Consider the following 19,033-nt stretch of genomic DNA (forward strand, 5'->3'; position numbering starts at 1 on the left):
TGCATACTTTTTTATGTAAAAAGGCAAGGATTTAAAAAAAATGAATCATCTTAAACATCCCAATGGGATTATAACTTTTCAGAAATGAGTTTAGGTTTACACAACAAACTAACAAGCCAAGATTAGCTGTGGATACTGATCACCTTACAGAACTAGAGCTGAGATGGAGGTGTGTGACATTCTGAGATGATGATGGATGGAGCAGACAGAACAAAATCAAAACAGCCTAATTATTCTTGAAACTCAGAGGATACAAGATGAGATGTAAGTAAACAAAGAAATGAACAAATAAACTATTCCTTCAAGTAGATTTAAAAACCTTTCTCAGACACGTTAAGATGTGACTATACTGCCACTAAGTGGACATGTACGAGACACACATCCTTGTGATTTTACTGATGTTAAAAAGTACATAAAAAGTATTTTGTGCAAAACCAGTTCATAGTGCGTTTTTTTTTTCAAAACAAGAAAACTATGACAAAGAATTAGACATAGGTCTACTGATGATTTACAAAGTGTGCTTACTGCTACAATCATAATAGCAAGAAAATAACCAATTAAGGAGATTATTTAAAACATAAGTTGTCAGTGGGATGATTCATTCAAATGAATTAACAAGGGAATTAACAATGGATTTTAATTGCTTTATATAGAATTTGTTTTCTTTCTTGCATCAGGTAAATTATTAAACATAATTTTTAAACTTTAAATCTGTTTGTGAATTTTTAACTCTCGTTCTTAAACGGTATAATAAAAAAAGCCAAATATTTATTTTTGTTTGTCCAAATATCAGTAGACAGCCTACTGATGTCAATGCAAAAGAAATATGGATACACGGATGCAGATGACGTAAGGAACTATTTTAACAAGATGTGTATTATTATTACTATTATTTGTTTTTTAGTTTAAAGTTTTTACGACCTTACTCCATCACAGTAAGCTTTTTATGAATAGTTAATAAACGGTTTTCCTTAAAAAAAAAAAAAAAAAAGTTTGTCGCTATGTCGCAGTTGGCTCACTGATGTTATTTTGAAAAGTAGGAAGATCCTCCCAGCAGACTGTAACATAATCGCGAGTGTGTACGAGTAATTTACTTTCCTTCCGGAATTTGCCTTTACGTGATCAGGTTTGTTTATATTCACGGAATCTATCCGAGCTTTGTCGGAAAAAAGCATTTATTGTAAACACTGCGAGAGAGAGAGAGAGAAAGAGAGAGACTGCATGTCACAGTGTTTGGTCATGCAGCGCGAGCGTTTCTAAACAACCGTCTGACAACTTGGTTCATGTTCGTCCAGCTGCTCACCTCCTTTTTTTAATATTCATATTGGTTTATTGCAGGAGGATGTTGGCGGTTTTTGAAGCATAAAGATTTTTCGCAAACTTGCTAAGACCTAAAATGAGGAGTCGCAGCAATTCTGGAGTTAAACTTGACAACTACGCGCGGATAGTTCATCATACTATTCTGCGTCACCAAGTGAGTGTCTGCACTTCACACGGACTCCTTTCAGCTGTTGAAGCTTCACTAAAGCACGTCTTCATTCTTTATTTGTAGATATTTTTGATCTGGCATAGTTCTTGAATTTGTATTCGTGCAGAGAAAAGAGTAGTGCAGTTTAGTGTTTAACGCTGTGTTAAAAACTTACTATTTTTATGTATAAAATATCAAGTCTACACGTGTATGCTAATGAGGGGCAGAGATTAAAAAAAAATATGTAATTACTAATCTATCTTAATTTATTTCATTATAGGGCTGGTTTCACAGACAGGGCTTAGAGTAAACCAGTATTAGGCCGTAGTTCAATCAGGACATTTAAGTCATTTTTTATTGATATATATAAACGTGGTTTGGGGGGAAACATTACTTCTCTGCATCTTTTGAGACAAAACAAAAGCACTAGTAAATTTTAATATCAGTCTGCAAATTTATTTCAGTTGAAACAGCTCAGATTTGCATTTTGGTCTGGGACTAGGCATAAGCCTAGTTTGTGAAACCAGGGGTTAGTGTGTTTTATTATTTACGATTTAATTCTAGATTTATTTCAAGTATTTGACTTAAAGGGATAGTTCACCCAATAATCAAAATTATGTCATTAATGACTCACCCTCATGTCGTTCCAAACCCATAGGACCTAAATATTTTAGATTTAGTCCGAGAGCTCTCAGTCCCTCCATTGAAACTGTGTGTACGGTCTACTGTCCATGTCCAGAAAGGTAAGAAAAACATCATCAAAGTAGTCCATGTGACATCAGAGGGTCAGTTCGATTATTTTGAAGCATCGAACATAAATTTTGGTCCAAAAATAGCAAAAACGACTACTTTTTTCAGCACTGTCTTCTCTTCCATGTCTGTTGTGAGAGAGAGTTCAAAACAAAGCAGTTTGTGATATCCGTTTCGCGAACGAATCATTAGATGTAACCGGATCTTTTTGAACCAGTTCACCAAATTGAACTGAATCAGTTGGAACAGTTCGCATCTCCAATACGCATTAATCCACAAATGACTTAAGCTGTTAACTTTTTTAATGCAGCTGACACTCCCTCTGAGTTCAAACAAACCAATATCCCGCAGTAATTCATTGACTCAAACAGTACACTGACTGAACTGCTGTGAAGAGAGAACTGAAGATGAACACCGAGCAGAACCAGATCACGAACAAAAGACTGACTCGTTTACGAGTCAAGAACCGGTTGCATCGGTTTTCGGATCACCAGTAGTTATTCACCAGTAGAAGAGAAGACAATGCTGAATAAAGTCATAGTTTTTGCTATTTTTGGACCAAAATGTATTTTCGATGCTTCAACAAATTCTAACTGACCCTCTGATGTCACATGGACTTACTTTGATGATGTTTTTCTTACCTTTCTGGACATGGACTGTATACCGTACACACACTTTCAATGAAGGGACTGAGAGCTCTCGGACTAAATCTTAAATACCTTAAACTGTGTTCTGAAGATGAACGGAGGTATTATGGGTTTGGAATGACATGAGGGTGAGTTTTAGATTTTTGATTATTGGGTGAACTATCCCTTTAAGTAAAAGACATGTTCCATGTTTTTATGTGGATAAAATAATGTACCTTCACAAGGGAAAACTGCCCATGAAAATAAATTCAAATGTAAGTTTTTACACAGGAGTATACAGTACTATTTAAAAAGTATCCTATGCTCATCAGTGTATTAAGTTGATGAAAACTACAATGAAACAAGTGATATTTAGAAATATTATTACAATTTATATATATATAAGTTTGGACACACCTTCTCGTTCAAAGAGTTTTCTTTATTTTCATGACTATGAAAATTGTAGATTCACACTAAAGGCATCAAAACTATGAATTAACACATGTGGACTTATATATGGAATTATATACCAAACAAAAAAGTGTGAAACAACTGAAAATATGTCATATTGTAGGTTCTTCAAAGTAGCCACCTTTTGCTTTGATTACTGCTTTGCACACTCTTGGCATTCTCTTGATGAGCTTTAAGAGGTAGTCACCTGAAATGGTCTTCCAACAGTCTTGAAGGAGTTCCCTGAGAGATGCTTAGCACTTGTTGGCCCTTTTGACTTCTGTCTGCGGTCCAGCTCACCCCTAAACCATCTCGATTGGGTTCAGGTCCGGTGACTGTGGAGGCCAGGTCATCTGGCGCAGCACCCCATCACTCTCCTTCTTGGTCAAATAGCCCTTGATGCCTTCAATGTGACTCTACAATTTTCATAGTCATAAAATAAAGAAAACTCTTTGAATGAGAAGGTGTGTCCAAACTTTTGGTCTGTACTATATATATATATATATATATATATATATATGTATATATATATATATATATATATATATATATATATATATATATATATATACAGTATGTATACAGTTATAGTACGTATGTGTGTTTGTGTTTATGTGGTAAAAGCAATCTTTGCATATTTATTATACATATAGTGCAGTACTTGTAGCACTGGATATTTTTAACTAGCTGTATTGATAACTTGTAGGACCCAGTGACAGGTCTGTTACCAGCAAGTAAAGAGCAGCCTGATGCCTGGGTGAGGGACAATGTCTACAGCATCCTGTCTGTCTGGGCTCTCGGCTTGGCTTACAGGAAGAACGCAGACCGCGATGAAGACAAGGCTAAAGCCTATGAGCTTGAGCAGGTACAAAATGGGATTTATAATATTTTTGGCAGTGTGTTGGTATTGATTCTGTTGTTACCTGAATGAACTGAGTGAGTTCTCGTATTAATCCAGTACAGCTTTTATGATATTTGTTCAGTAACAACGTCTGTTCATGAGAAAAACATATTATACATAATCCTACTAATTATGGTCTGCTGGATGAATATTTGTGATCACATGAGCATGTGTGGCAAATGTTGTTTTATTTGAATGATCTTACATTAAAAGCATACCAAAATACTCACCACTTTAGGGTATTATTTACTTCCAAAGAATGCATGTATGCGTCAGTGAAGTCTGTCTCTTTACAGTTGCGCTGAAGTGTCTTGCTACTCTTGCCTGTGCTATTAAATAGGAGCTGAAAGGTCACAGTAGAGCATGTGTCCAAGTGTTGTTTTTGGAGGCATTCTGTGTGTCTTGATCTATTTTTTTCTTCTTTCAGAGTGTGGTGAAGTTAATGAGGGGAATTCTTCAGTGCATCATGCGACAGGTACTGCCCACCATTAACCCTCAGCCTTCAGACTATACGCTTAAAAAATAAAAAAGAGACAGTAGTAGTAAGAGATAAAACAGCTAGTCTAGTCTGTACATTGCAAAACATGCATTTATAGCACCTTCCTTTTTTCAGTTGCATTTTATTTCCCAATCTGCCTGTAATTTAGGCCATAAAACAGTAAACATGCATACATACACTACCCTTCTGAAGTCTATTTCAAATAATGTTTTTTTATTATTATTAAAGAATACTGAAAAAAATATATATCTATACGTAAATATATGTAAATATACTTTCCACAAAAATATTATACAGCTAACTGTTTTTAACATTGACAATTAGAAATGTTTCTGGCGCACCAAATCTGCATCATTTCAAGAATCATGTGAAACTGAAGAGTGGAGTAATGGTGCTGCAAAATTAGCTTTGCCATCACCGAAATAAACTACATTTGAAAATATATTAAATTATAAAATGTTTATTTTAAATTATAGTACTATTTTACAGTTTTACAGTTTGTACTGTATTTTTTTCGATCAAAGTAATATACAGCCTTGGTGAACATATCACATTTTCCAGAAAAAGCAAAACCTTACATACCCCAAACTTTTGAACTGTACTGTACATGATGTCCACACAAATATACAAATGTGCGTACATAGTTATGCTATCTGTCAGTCTCATACGCACCCACTTCAGTTGTGTCACTTTGTCTATTACATATTGTCTGAAGTGTTCTTTTGTGCTCTAAAGTGCTCTCTCTCATCCTCTTACATTTTATCAATGCAGCTGGACAAAGTGGAGAAGTTCAAATACAGTAAGAGCACTTTGGACAGCCTCCACGCCAAGTACAACTCTAAGACCTGTGCCGCTGTGGTGGGTGACAAGGAGTGGGGGCATCTCCAGCTCGACGCTACCTCAGTCTATCTCCTCTTCCTGGCTCAGATGACTGCCTCAGGTACTCCAGGTCTCACTTTAGAGCTCGCCTCTTAGGGGCACTCACATCTTCCTCTAAAAGTGTTCTTCTTAGGCTTGCACAAGTATTATTTATCGAATAAATAATAAAGATTATATAGACTTTGATCAACAGACATACGTGGAACCCATCACAAAAGGTAAACTGAGGCTCAAACTTGCTTGCTCGATACATGAGAACAAGTATATGGAGCCAAAAGAGTCTCAATAAAGATAAATGCACACACTACATTCACATATGCACACATAGGATTCATACATGCACACACATAATTCATAAATACACACACAGGATACACAAATGTGCACAAAATTCACAAATGCACACACAAAATTTAAAAAGCACAGAAGATTCAGAAATGCACACACAATTCAGAAATGCAAACAACATTTACAAATGCACTCAAGATTCACAAATGCACAGGACAAGATTCAGAAATGTATTTCTGATGCACACACACATATATATTGATTTACAAACTGCTTGCGGTCTGTGAACTTCACTGCATTTCACAAATGCCTTTTTTTAAACAGGGAATGATCTGCAACCAATCAGATATCTCCCTTGTTTGAGCCAATCACAAAAATGCACCCCACGTGGGGGATTGTTTACTTATAAGCCAATCAGCGAACGACTCACAGTCCTCAGCGAACGATTCACTTTCCTCAATCAGCGAACGACTCACTTTCCTCAATCAGCGAACGACTCACTTTCCTCAGCGAACGATTCACTTTCCTCACGCAGCGAACGACTCACTTACCTCACGCAGCCGGTGACTCACTTTGCGCAGCCGGACACCCACTTTGCGCATCCGGAGAGTCACTTTCCTCTCGCAGCGAACGACTCCCTTTCCTCAGCGAACGATTCACTTTTCTCACCCAGCAAAGTTGAGCGAACGATTCCCTTTCCTCACGCAGCCGGTGACTCACTTTGCCCAGCCGGAGAGTCACTTCCTCTCGCAGCGGACCACTGACTCTCTCTTCATGTAGGGACCGAATATTATAATTAAAGTGACTTCTATATTGCATCCAAAAGAATATTTAGATATATTTAAATATTAAAAAAGGTGTAAAAAAAAATTTTTTTTTACTTTCATTAAAATATTTCAATAAAATGAAATAATTGCCTATTGCAAATTTATGAATCCATGGTTAACTTTTTTTCTGCAGTCACAGTCTGGGCTATATGTATTGAGACATTTTTACATTTATATTTTGTAAAAAATAATAAAAAATTAACCTGAATTGTAGGGGTGCTCCGATCACGATCGGCCGATCGTTATGCGCATCTCGTCAGTAAAGCCGGTTTTCTAATCAGCGGTTAATTCCATCAGGTGCGTGATTTCACATAGAGCAGCTGTTACTACACAGAGCTGTTGTTAATATAGAAGATGCGCAAATCACGTTAATTTTCAGCGTTTTTTGGTGCATCTTCTCAGTTAACAACGGCTCTGTGTAGTAACAGCTGCTCTATGTGAAATCACGCACCTGATGGAATTAACCGCTGATTAGAGAACCGGCTTTACTGACGAGATGCGCATTAACGATCGGCCGATCGTGATCGGAGCACCCCTACTGAATTGTAATCTAAACATCTGTATTTTCATACAATTTCATAAATAAGTAGGCTATAATATGTCGCACCACAAGCATATCTTGCTGTGTGAACGTGTTCATGTGATTGGCTTATAAGTAAACAACCACGTGGAGTGCGTTCTTGTGATTGGCTAAAAGAAGGGAGATATCTGATTGGTGGCTGATCATTCCATGCATTTGAGTTTTGAGCCAAGTCAGAGGAGTCTCAAAATTCACACACAAATGCAGTGAACTTCACAGACCGCAAGCAGTTTGTAAATCAAGATATATGTGTGTGTGCATCAGAAATACATTTCTGAATCTTGTTCTGTGCATTTGTGAATCTTGAGTGCATTTGTAAATGTTGTTTGCATTTCTGAATTTTGTGTGTATTTCTGAATTTTGTATGCATTTCTGAATCTTCTGTGCTTTTTAAATTTTGTGTGTGCATTTGTAAATTTTGTGCACATTTGTGTATCCTGTGTGTGTATTTATGAATCCTGTGTGTGCATATGTGAATGTAGTGTGTGCATTTATCTTTATTGAGACTCTTTTGGCTCCATACAAGTAAGCACAATGCAATCGAATTAATCCACTCGATTCGCATGGATTACTTTTTGGATTACCGTAATCAAACAGATTGACAGACAGATGACAGAATTTTTATTTATGAGTTACTTGTATTGCTAATTCTGTCAACGTTTTGTTATGATTGTACAGCACCTAAACTAATCATGTCTAACTAGTCTAACTAACATCCCACATATCCTTTGCCTTGTCTTGTGTCCTTCTAGGGCTGCACATTGTGTACACTCAGGACGAAGTGGATGTGGTCCAAAATCTGCTGTTTTATATTGAATCTGCATACAAAGTGGCTGTAAGTCACTTAGTATGGATCACATAGACCTTATATATTTGTGTGTTTTAGTCATTTTAGTCTGTAATTGACACTCTGTGTCCCTAACTGGCATTTTCTGCTATGATTATTCAGGACTATGGGATGTGGGAGAGAGGAGACAAAACCAATCAGGGGATCCCCGAGCTTAATGCCAGCTCAATCGGGATGGCTAAAGTGAGTTTAATGAAACAAAATAGACAAAAGAAATGTCATTCTCTTTCTCTCACACTCACACACTTCTACTTAATGTAGTCAGTCCTCTTCTGAGCAGCTGTGAATTCTCAGAATGGCATGATGGGGAGGGGGTGTTCATGCCGTGCACTCGTGAACAACGCATATTAATGTGACCCAATGTAACCTCAACAAGGCCTTTCTGGTATTAATGTTACTTCCTGGCTTTCCCTGCCATCTTGTGTCATCTCTGTTTTTTCCTATTGTGACACTTTGTACAGAGGAGAAAGGTTCTAGTTGTTCTTCCTTGGTTCTAGAGATCTGAGTACCATTCTAAGATCAGGGAACTAGCCCTTAATCTTGAATTAATACAATGTACTGGTTTGAATTGAGAAAATCTGAAAAAATGTAATTGTGGCAGCCTCAGTTATGTTAACACTGAACATAAGAGTAAAGGTCATCTCTGGCAGAGGATGTTATGCCTAATTTGTCGTCTGTGGCCCTGGATTTCAGTGCACACTGGATGAATATTGGCTTTGTTGTGACTGTTCAATTGAGATTCTTGCCAGGACAGAATACTGTAACAGCCCCTGAATGGACCCTTTGTTACTGCAGGCAGCGCTCGAAGCCCTAGATGACTTGAATCTATTTGGGGCCAAAGGGGGACCTGACTCTGTGGTTCATATCTTAGCAGACGATATCCAGCACTGCCAGGTGAGGCTATGGAGGTTATAGTGCTCAGAATTTTCCTATGCATGTGTTTCATCACCAGTTGACTTGATAAAAAAATATTAAAATGATTACCATCTCCACTCAAGTCCATTCTGAGCTCCATCTTGCCCAGAGCTTCAACATCTAAAGAGGTGGATGCTGGCCTCCTGTCCATCATTTCATATCCAGCTTTTGCTGTGGAAGACATGGAGTTAGTCAATATCACTAAGGAGGAAATTATCTCCAAGCTTCAGGTTAGGATTTGATCTCAGACACGAGGTACTTGTTTATTAACAGCTGTCTGTCTCTCACTGTAGAATGGGGTATATATGTCACTTGCAATCTCTTTTTGTCTTTAGGGAAGATATGGCTGTTGTCGTTTCCTTCGAGATGGTCACAAAACTCCTAAAGAGGTCAGTACATCACACAGTATTTAACAAATAGACAAACTGTATCTAATAAACTAAATTATTCTTTTTAATTGGAATTTACTTTGTTTTTCTCCCAATAGGACCCCAACAGGCTGTACTATGAATCTGCTGAGCTGAAACTTTTTGAAAACATTGAATGTGAGTGGCCACTTTTCTGGACCTACCTGATCTTGGACGGCATCTTTATCAACAGTCCAGAGCAGGTAATTTCATCCAGACCTTTTAGCCAGTTTGGAAATATGGGTGATGAGATGTTTTCCTTGCAAACCAATTACAATATGTTTTGCATTATGTTGTTTATTTGATTTACTTCAACATGTGGCTTAAGATACTAATATCACAAAATATACAGATTTTGGGCAGATTTCACAGAAAATGGTCTTGTGTATGATAGACATTAAACTCTAATTCCATCCAGTCTAGAGATTTCAGCAAAGATAAAGCTTGAGAGAGACTTTCTAGAGGCTGAAAATAAGTTTGTGCTGCAGATGCAGGCAGGTTGAATTTCCACATTTCTGTCCTCTCAGGTTCAGGAGTATCGGGATGCTCTGGAAGGGATCATGATCAAACATAAAGATGGAATATGGCTGCTGCCTGAACTCTATAGTGTTCCTCCAGATAAGGTGAGAGATTCCTAAATAACCAATTAAACTGATCATTATTCTTTAAAATCTGAATAGCAATGAAGTATCATTGGATTAACGTTTGAAATGATTTCAGGTGGATGAAGAGTATGTCAATCCACACACAGTGGAGAGGATCCCAATGGGAAAGTGCCCTCTGAAGTGGGGCCAGTCCCTATATGTCCTGGGCAATCTTTTAGCAGAGGTGAGAAGTTTTAGGTCATGTATTTGCTATATGTCTTGTTTGAAAGCTTTGTACCAAGTTATATTTGTGAAAGTATGTTAAACACCTCAAAATGCTCTTTTTCTTACCATTTCAGGGTTTTTTGGCTCCTGGAGAGATAGACCCTTTAAACCGCAGGTTCTCTACCATCCCTAAACCAGATGTTGTTGTACAAGGTGTGTTTTATTTAAAACATTTTTTTTACGACTTACACTTGATTCCACGTTATGTATTGCATGTTTGAAATTTACCCTGATGTGTTTGCATTATGTTCTGACAAGTATCCATCCTTGCTGAGAATGAGGATATTAAGGCACTCCTGGAGAAGAATGGGATTTATGTGGAGACAGTGGCAGACATCCACCCACTCAGAGTGCAACCATCTCGAGTTCTCAGCCATATTTATGCTAGACTAGGTAGGAAATGGTACACCATAAGGTCTCAGTTGACACTAGTATGAAAAAATGCAAAACATGCTATTTTTTTTTTTACTTTTCTTTAAACTCAATTCTGATAAATTATTATTTTTTTTTCAGAAAAAAAATGTAATTAGTTTATATTGTGTGTGTTTATGTTTCTCTAAGGGCGTAATGAGAGACTGGGGCTGACCGGCAGACCTTACCGTAGGATTGGTGTGTTAGGAACCTCCAAGCTTTACATCATCCGCAACACCATCTTTAGCTTCACACCTCAGGTTCTTCATAATGTGCTGAAATAGGCATTTTGAGGCTTTTGCTGAGGCAGAAAAGCCAGAGAAAAATGATCACAGTTTTTGAAATATATGCTAAATGCCCAATGTTTTTCATATTCTCAGTCTTTACATTATTTGTCTTCACATTATTCGTCCTAATTTCTCTGTTTGTGTTACTTCCCTGTAGTTCATAGATCATCAGCAGTTCTATCTGGCTCTTGACAACAAGATGATCGTGGAAATGTTGCGGACTGACCTGTCCTACCTCTCCTCTCGCTGGAGGATGACCGGTCGTCCTACTGTCACCTTTCCCATTTCCCAGACCATGCTTAGTGAGTGAAAACAGGCACCTCCGATAATGTGGAGTCATCTCAATAAATGTTAAATGTGAGGTGTGAAGTTCTTTCCTCAGTTTTTTTGTATGTTACTTCTTAGACCATGAACACACAGACTTGGACCCTGCTGTGCTGGCTACACTTAAGAAACTACAGGATGGGTACTTTGGAGGGGCAAGGTAAGACAATCAGGCTATAAATAAATGTAATGTTATCAACAATACAACAATACATTTTCAAGGACCGTCTCCACTTACTTGCTTGATGCTCTCAATTTTGCTAGGATCCAGACCGGCAAGTTATCTGAGTTCCTGACCACGTCTTGTTGCGCTCATCTGAGCTTCCTCGATAGTGGTAAGACACGCTCCAATCGGGGCTGTTATGAAGATGATGATGTTGAGGACGACAACTTTAGAGGTGCTGTGCATGACCTGAGCTTCAATGATGGTAAGGGGAAATAATATCCTAATGAAGAGTTTTTGTTTGATGATGACTTCTGAATTGGTCAAATACTGATGTTGGTCATTTTGGAGATGAAGTTCTTGATGTAGGTTTGTGATATAAATAGCACACATTGATAAATTCTTCATTTTTTGTGTTTGATATTATATTAGTTATTAGGAATAATTTGCATTTTCCTTTTTTCACGCATTTAATTTACATTTTTAGGTACATTTTTTGTGTAAAAGTTCCCAAATTGTATGTATTTTGATCTCTTTGAATCCAGTCTTTATGGATACCTTGTAACTAAATGATTTAAACAGGTTGCATAATGAAGAATTATCTGCAGGAAACATTTAAACATCACTGACTATTCTGTTTTTTTCTCTGCCATCATTGCAAGTTGTGTTATCCTTGTGATCTTTATTTTATTTTTGTTTTGATAATTTGATCATTTGCAATGATCACTTGCAGTGTGAAAACAGCATTATGTTGCTCAAAATGTATGCATTTCTTCTGCCTTTTAATCGAGGGTCTATGGCATTTCTGGTGAGAAATGAAATGGAGGATTGATTCGAAATGAACAGTCTGGCTTATCAAGCTTGAATTATTCTCTAAGGAATGCATTTACACTTGACTGTAGGCTGTAATGTCACAAAAGCACTTTAGTTTGCTGCATTGCAAAAAATTTTCCTTGAATGTCATGCTGTTTATTGTCGCCTCCAGTCCAACAAACTCTTTTTCTCATGTCTTTTTTTTCAAATTCTGAGTCCTAACCCTTTTCTCTCAGATACAGATGATCTAGCACAATACCTAGACCAGCTGTTGACTTCAGCAGTGCCTCAGAGGGGGTTCAGAGACGAGGCACAGGCAAAAGGAGTGAGTGGCTTCAAGGCTGCAGCCTCTAAGACGTGTGAGATGGTGTCTCTCATGAACAAAGCCAAGGAGCTCCAAATCCACAGTAAGCTGAACCAATATCAACCACTACTGTGCTCAAACTGAAATCATACTTGTTGAGGGCTAATATATATTTAGGGATGCAACAACTAGTCTTTAATGGAATTGATCTACAATGAATTGCAAAATTGATTAGCTTTGTCTTTTTGCTTGTATATCACTGCTGTAGTAAAGATGCAAGCATGAGAGGATGTTACATTAAAACAGTCTAAAAGCTTAACTGTATAGTTTTATGTGAAGAGTGCTTTTGCAAATTAGCAGTTCAAGATACCTGATGCTTTTTTTCTTGTCTGTTTTCAGATGTGAACATGTATCTTCCCAATAAACTTTTCCACTCCCCTCAGCCTGTGTTTAATCTAAAAGATTTCCAAGGACAACATACAAGTCATGTTTGTATATGCACAAACACACAAATGATCTTTTAAAACTGCAAAACTGAGATGACAAAAACCTTTTTAATGTTTCATTGATCTCTGTAGAGTCCCGAGGTGCTTGTGTCCTCTGAGTGTAACCTGCCTCGGGACACTCATGGTGACATTGACTACAGTGGACTAGTCCAGGTGTTTAAAGATACCCAGAGCCTTCACGACCAGGCAGACATCCTCTACATCCTTTTCAAAGACAAGTAAGTCCAATGCCATATTTGAATCAAAGTTATAAGAGTTGTCTGTACTTTTTTTTGTATTCAGTCTAATGTGTGTTCTCACAGGGGAATGGACTGGGACACTCAGCTGCATGGGAAAGTCATCACTGTCGAGAGTTTGCTGCTGGAGCTCTATGAGAAGGCTGGAGATCTGCGTTGCTGGGATCTCATCCGTATGATTTCAGGCATGCTCCGCAAGAAAGTGGAGGAACTGGACTGGGTAAAGATCTAAATGCAAGCTTGTGGAAAAGAAACTATAACATCGGCTGATATTTGCATTCCACTTATCCCAGAAATGTTACATATGCTCTTTTTGTTAGATTGGCACAGGATGTGTTAATATTGTATATCCTTCATGAATTGTTCTGTATTTTGCCTGATGGTCATGTTTGTAGGCCTGCTCAGATTTGCTGGCCCATCAAAAGCACTTGACAGTGGGTTTACCTCCGGAGCCCAGAGAGAAGACCATTACTGCGTGAGTTTTCATAGTCATTCACAGTGCAGATGACACCAAAATGCTGTACTATGTTGTTAGCATGTGAGTGATCTGGATGTTTCTCTGCAGGCCTTTGCCACCTGACGAACTGGCCTTACTTATTGATCAAGCCAGCGAGAACAACATTACTGTTGCCATCCTCACACAGGTTACTTGAAAACATACAATGGTTTTACAATACTGTTCAAAAGTTTGGGGTCAGTAAAATATACTTTTAACAAATTAAGGATGTGTTACATTGATCAGAAGTGACAGTAAAGACATTTATGTTCTTACGAAAGATTTCTAGTTAATCGAAATGCATTCAAAAACACACAAAAAAATCTTAACAACCCTAAACTTATGAACAGTACTTTCTGAAAATTATTTGACCAAGCACACACAGAATCTGTAAACTTATTGAGACTAATATGTTCATACGGATGGTGCACAGACTCATCAAATTAGCCAAAATATTTCATAAACGTCTCAAATTCTATAAAGCTTTCTATTAAATTCTGTATGTACTGCTTCCATTCAGGCCTTGCTTATAAAACGTTTAGGCATACTGTATTTTATGGCACAAGTCTCGCTATTAAAGGGTTAGTTCACCCAAATAGCAAAATTAGGTCAATGGAGCTCTCAGTACCTCCATTGAAGCTGTTTGAACGGTATACTGTCCATCTCCAGACAGGTAAGAAAAATCATCAAAGTAGTCCATGTGACATCAGAGGGTGAGTTAGAATATCTTGAAGCATCGAAAACACATTTTGATCCAAAAATAGCAAAAACTACGACTTTATTTAGCTTTGTCTTCTCTTCCGTGTCTGTTGTGAGAGAGAGTTCAAAACAAAGCAGTTTGTGATATCCGGTTTGCGAACGAATCATTAGATGTAACCGGATCTTTTTGAACCAGTTCACCAAATCATACTGAATAGTTTAAAACTGTTCGCGTCTCCAATACGCATTAATCCACAAATGACTTAAGCTGTTAACTTTTTTTAATGCAGCTGACCCTCCCTCTGAGTTAAAACAAACCGAGGAATTCATTGACTCAAACAGTACACTGACTGAACTGCTGTGAAAAGAGAACTGAAGATGAACACTGAGCAGAGCCAGCTTCAATGGAGGGACTGAGAGCTCTCAGACTAAATCTAAAATATCTTAAACTGTGTTCCAAAGATAAACGGAGGTCTCACGGGTTTGGAACAACATGAGGGTAAGTTATTAATAGCACTATTCGGACGGGACTAGTTTTCTAAACTACGTTTGAGTTTCGATTCGTACCACCTGACGTCTGTGATTTTCATGTACCAATTCGGACGGGACTAGTATCTCCGTGTTTATTACAGAGGTGGGAGGGTCTGATTTGTGCATCTGGGCGTCACAGAGATCACTCGCTCTGTATGCGTGCATTGGATTCATTCAGAATGATTCCCATTAGTATTATTACACAATAAATACTAAATGGCTAGTATAGCAAAAACCATTTTAATGTGTGGTTCCTTTAGTTTAACTTTTTTTCCTTTTTTTTTTTATTAAATGTAATTAAAACATTATGTAACTGAGTACATAAATGAAAGTGAGTAATCTTACCTGATGCTGATATTACAATAGCCGGTATTAACAGTTATTAACATCTTGCTCTTGATTTTATTATTTTTTTTATTCTTATTTATTTGCTGCTAAGCAAATATATCAAACATCCTCGCGGTAAGATCATCTACGGTAATTCACGTTGGCCAAAACACACATGGAAACGCGTTGTGAAATAAAATATCACCGGCAATCACAGACATTCGCATTCGGACGGGATTAGTTTTCTCAGAGGATCACTGAGTTTGCTGAAAAACGGTAGGTAATTTGCTCTGGAATTATCACAGAGGTTGTGTGAGAAAAACACAGACGTGGCAGATTCGGACGGGATTAAAATCACCAAGTACGTCTGTGAAACGCAGATTTCTCTAATGACCCCCTGTAAAACTAGTCCCGTCGGAATAGGGCTAATGACATAATTTTGCTATTTGGGTGAACTAACACTTTAACAAACCATTAACTATGACTTTTTCCTCAAACCCCAAATTTGCTGCTTATTATTAGTTAGTAAGACATTTGTTAAGTTTAGGAACGGGGTAGGATTAGGGATGTAGAATATGGTTATGCAGAATATGTGCTTTATAAGTACTAACAAACAGCCAATATGTTAATAATAGGCATGCTAATAAGCAACTAGTTATTAATGAGAATCGGTCTTATACTAAAGTAGTATCAAATGTCTTTTGATCTTTTAATTTGTGTGAGATCATTTTTGTTTTTGTTTATAAGTGTTTGTTTTTGTGCATGCATTAGGAGATCATAGTTTATCTAGCAATGATCATCAGAACACAGCCCAGTTTGTTCAGTGAGATGTTTCGGTTGAGGATTGGCCTCATCATTCAAGTTATGGCAACTGAGCTGGCCCATTCTCTGAACTGCTCAGGTACTGCATTTATCATTCATGTATTCATAGAGCATTTTAGAATGTGCTTTTCATTTCTAAGCAAAATAATATGTGTGTGTCAAAGGTGAGGAGGCAACTGAGAGTCTGATGAAACTGAGTCCTTCCGAGTTGAAGAATCTTCTCCACCACATTTTGAGTGGCAAAGAATTTGGTGTTGAAAGAAGTGGTGAGTATATATAAAAAATGTAAGTTTAGCATTGATAGCTAATATTCTATAATTGGTTTGGTTGTCTGGATGTGTGCATGCTTGCTGTTCAGTTCGTTCAGTTGAGCCGGGCACCAGTCCTGTTATCTCCATCCACGAGGTCGGCAATGTTGGTGCTACCAAGAGTGAGCGTGCAGGCATCAGCAAACTGAAGAGTGACATGAAGATGGTAGGTGACCGCACATCCAGACTACAGAAACAAAAACATACAGAGGGCAGATTTTACAAAGGCACAATTAAATTAAGTTCTGTGAACATTATAGCGAGCATATATGACACGACTCTGTGTTTAATAGTTTTTAAATATTTTCAGCTAGAAGAACTATGACTGTCATGGTCGATCCAAAGTAAGGTGATGTGTCTAATGAGCTGGGACTCAGTCTCATGTATGGGTCTAATCTTAAATTAACTTTAGAAACTCAACTCAAAGTGAAGATACAAACTGACATTAGTTGCTTAATTTGGCAGTTAATTATCGCAATGCTGTGGGAGGAAATCCTTGGTACATCTGAAGTTTGAATCTGTCTTTTACATAAAGGGGAATATAAAGGTTTCATGGGGTCAGAAGGTGCATGCCAATGTGTTTAATTCCACAGGTGATGGAAATATAATATAATTTTTTGTCCTGTAGGAAGTTCATAAAACTGACCACCCCCATTGGTGTCTGTCTTTTCCCTTTGTAGACATTTTTTGGTCAATCCTTCGATGCTGAGCAAGTGGAGTCAAGGGTAAGCTGTGATAAACTAAAACTAATAACAGCTGTGATAAACTAATAAAAGGCAGACTAGTAAGTAGATAAATTTACCTGTTCAGCATTGAAAAGGAAAACCTATCGACTTACTACTAGTCAGCCTTTTATTAGTCCACACATCCTCTGTGTTTATAGTTGCACCCTTGCAAACTATTGTATTTAGGTTTCAATATTTATAAACCTGAACATAACTTTTGGGTTAGCCTACAAAAATACATAATCTCTGTACACATTCTTTGGCCAAGAAACATAAAGTTATTATAATAAACTAGATGCTCCACTTTCCCACCACATTTCTGTAATGATGTTCCCATATACCAGGATGTTACTTCTTAACTATATTATTAAATCAAGTCAAACTTGGTGTCAGTAAACACCAGAATGAAGTCACATACCTTCCCAGTCACCACATGTTTTTTTTTTTTTTTTTTAAACAGATATACATTTTCTTCATGTCTTGAGTAGTGTTCAATACTTGAATTACAAGTTCTGAAGCCAAAGGGGTGTCCAACTTGTAATTTAGTTATTAAATCAACAGCTGTTTTTATTCGTTGCCTAATAGACATAATGTTGTTGTTTGTATGTCTTACTACCAAGCATTTTCACAGATTGTTGACCTGTGTTAATAATGTGACTTACAGATGTACCGGATGCCTTCAATTGATGAATTCGACAGCTCAATGAGTGTTGATGCGTCTCGGGACAGTCGGCAGGGCCAGTGGCTGCGCAGAAGAAGGCTTGATGGTGCGCTCAACAGAGTTCCTGTAGGCTTCTTTCAAAAAGTCTGGAGGATTCTGCAGAAGGTTGGAAGAATTTTAAAGAGGACATTGTTATGCTAATAACATTGAATAGACTGTAAAATTCATAGTATACATTTTTTTATGTAGAAGAGTACACTACTATTAATTTATTTTTTTGTTTGTGTTTTTGCTCATAGTGTCACGGCCTGTCAATAGAAGGCTATGTTCTCCCATCTTCTACTACAAGAGAGGTTTAGGACGATTAAAAGTGTCTTAAAAATCATTTCACCAGTTCCTCTCATTGCTTACTGTGGCACTGACTGTAATTCTTCTCTCCCTCTCTCCAGATGACCCCGGGAGAGATAAAGTTTGCAGTACATGTGGAAAGGGTGCTGAACCGTGTCCCCCAGCCAGAATATAGGCAGCTACTGGTCGAAGGCATCCTAGTGCTTACAATGCTGGCTGAAGTGGACATTCAAAGCGTAGGCAGTATCATCCACGTAGAGAAGATTGTTCACATTGCAAATGACATGTTCTACAAGGACCAGGTATGGGCATTTATCTCAAATGTTTTCAGTAACATGATTTCCCTTGGTATTTATTATCATCAAATGTCAATTAATTTCCTTTCTCTTGCTGCTGCAGAAGGATCTTGGTGCAGAGGACAGTATTTTAGAGAAGGATCCCTCTACGGGCATCTGCCGCCTCCTGTGTGACACTGCACCCAGCGGTCGCTTTGGCACCATGACTTACCTCACTAAAGCTGTGGCTACCTACGTCCAGGACTTCCTGCCTAGTGGCGCCTGTGCTGTACAGTGATATCATAAAGTTTTTAAATAGTATAGTTTTTACTGTACAGGGGAAGAGACCACTATTTTAGAGCAGTTTTTAGGGGTTCGTGTGAGTTTGAGTGTGAAAGCAAAATCTGTAACCGTTTTAAACCAGAATAAATGAACTTGATGTTGACCACATGCACATGATATAGGTTTTCCATTGACCTTCGTCAGGGTAG

At 37.7% G+C, this 19,033-nt stretch overlaps 1 protein-coding gene across 3 annotated transcripts; it reads left to right on the forward strand.

The window, feature by feature from the left end:
* The first annotated feature begins 995 nt into the window (after positions 1 to 995).
* Positions 996 to 18,994, forward strand: LOC113106313 (phosphorylase b kinase regulatory subunit alpha, skeletal muscle isoform-like). Of its 3 annotated transcripts, XM_026268083.1 has the most exons (33): positions 996 to 1,126; positions 1,339 to 1,474; positions 4,001 to 4,159; positions 4,623 to 4,670; positions 5,466 to 5,634; positions 8,021 to 8,103; positions 8,218 to 8,298; positions 8,911 to 9,009; positions 9,114 to 9,260; positions 9,366 to 9,419; positions 9,518 to 9,640; positions 9,965 to 10,060; positions 10,158 to 10,265; positions 10,381 to 10,459; positions 10,565 to 10,699; positions 10,868 to 10,977; positions 11,162 to 11,306; positions 11,410 to 11,488; positions 11,593 to 11,756; positions 12,541 to 12,711; positions 13,008 to 13,096; positions 13,187 to 13,332; positions 13,417 to 13,570; positions 13,746 to 13,825; positions 13,916 to 13,994; positions 16,175 to 16,304; positions 16,390 to 16,491; positions 16,584 to 16,699; positions 17,214 to 17,258; positions 17,923 to 18,084; positions 18,219 to 18,272; positions 18,369 to 18,569; positions 18,667 to 18,994. In XM_026268083.1, the coding sequence occupies exons 2-33, from the start codon at positions 1,397 to 1,399 to the stop codon at positions 18,838 to 18,840; spliced, it is 3,660 nt and encodes a 1,219-aa protein (XP_026123868.1). In that variant the 5' UTR covers positions 996 to 1,126; positions 1,339 to 1,396; the 3' UTR covers positions 18,841 to 18,994. The 3 variants fall into 3 exon arrangements, 1 of the variants encoding a protein (XP_026123868.1); XR_003292471.1 differs by lacking the exons at positions 18,219 to 18,272; positions 18,369 to 18,569; positions 18,667 to 18,994 and adding an exon at positions 16,844 to 16,877 and having other exon boundaries at positions 17,923 to 18,019; XR_003292470.1 differs by lacking the exons at positions 18,219 to 18,272; positions 18,369 to 18,569; positions 18,667 to 18,994 and adding an exon at positions 16,844 to 16,882 and having other exon boundaries at positions 17,923 to 18,011.
* The last annotated feature ends 39 nt before the right edge of the window (positions 18,995 to 19,033 follow it).

Source organism: Carassius auratus, chromosome 7 (assembly GCF_003368295.1).
Source record: "Carassius auratus strain Wakin chromosome 7, ASM336829v1, whole genome shotgun sequence".
In the NCBI taxonomy this organism is placed as follows: domain Eukaryota; kingdom Metazoa; phylum Chordata; class Actinopteri; order Cypriniformes; family Cyprinidae; genus Carassius; species Carassius auratus.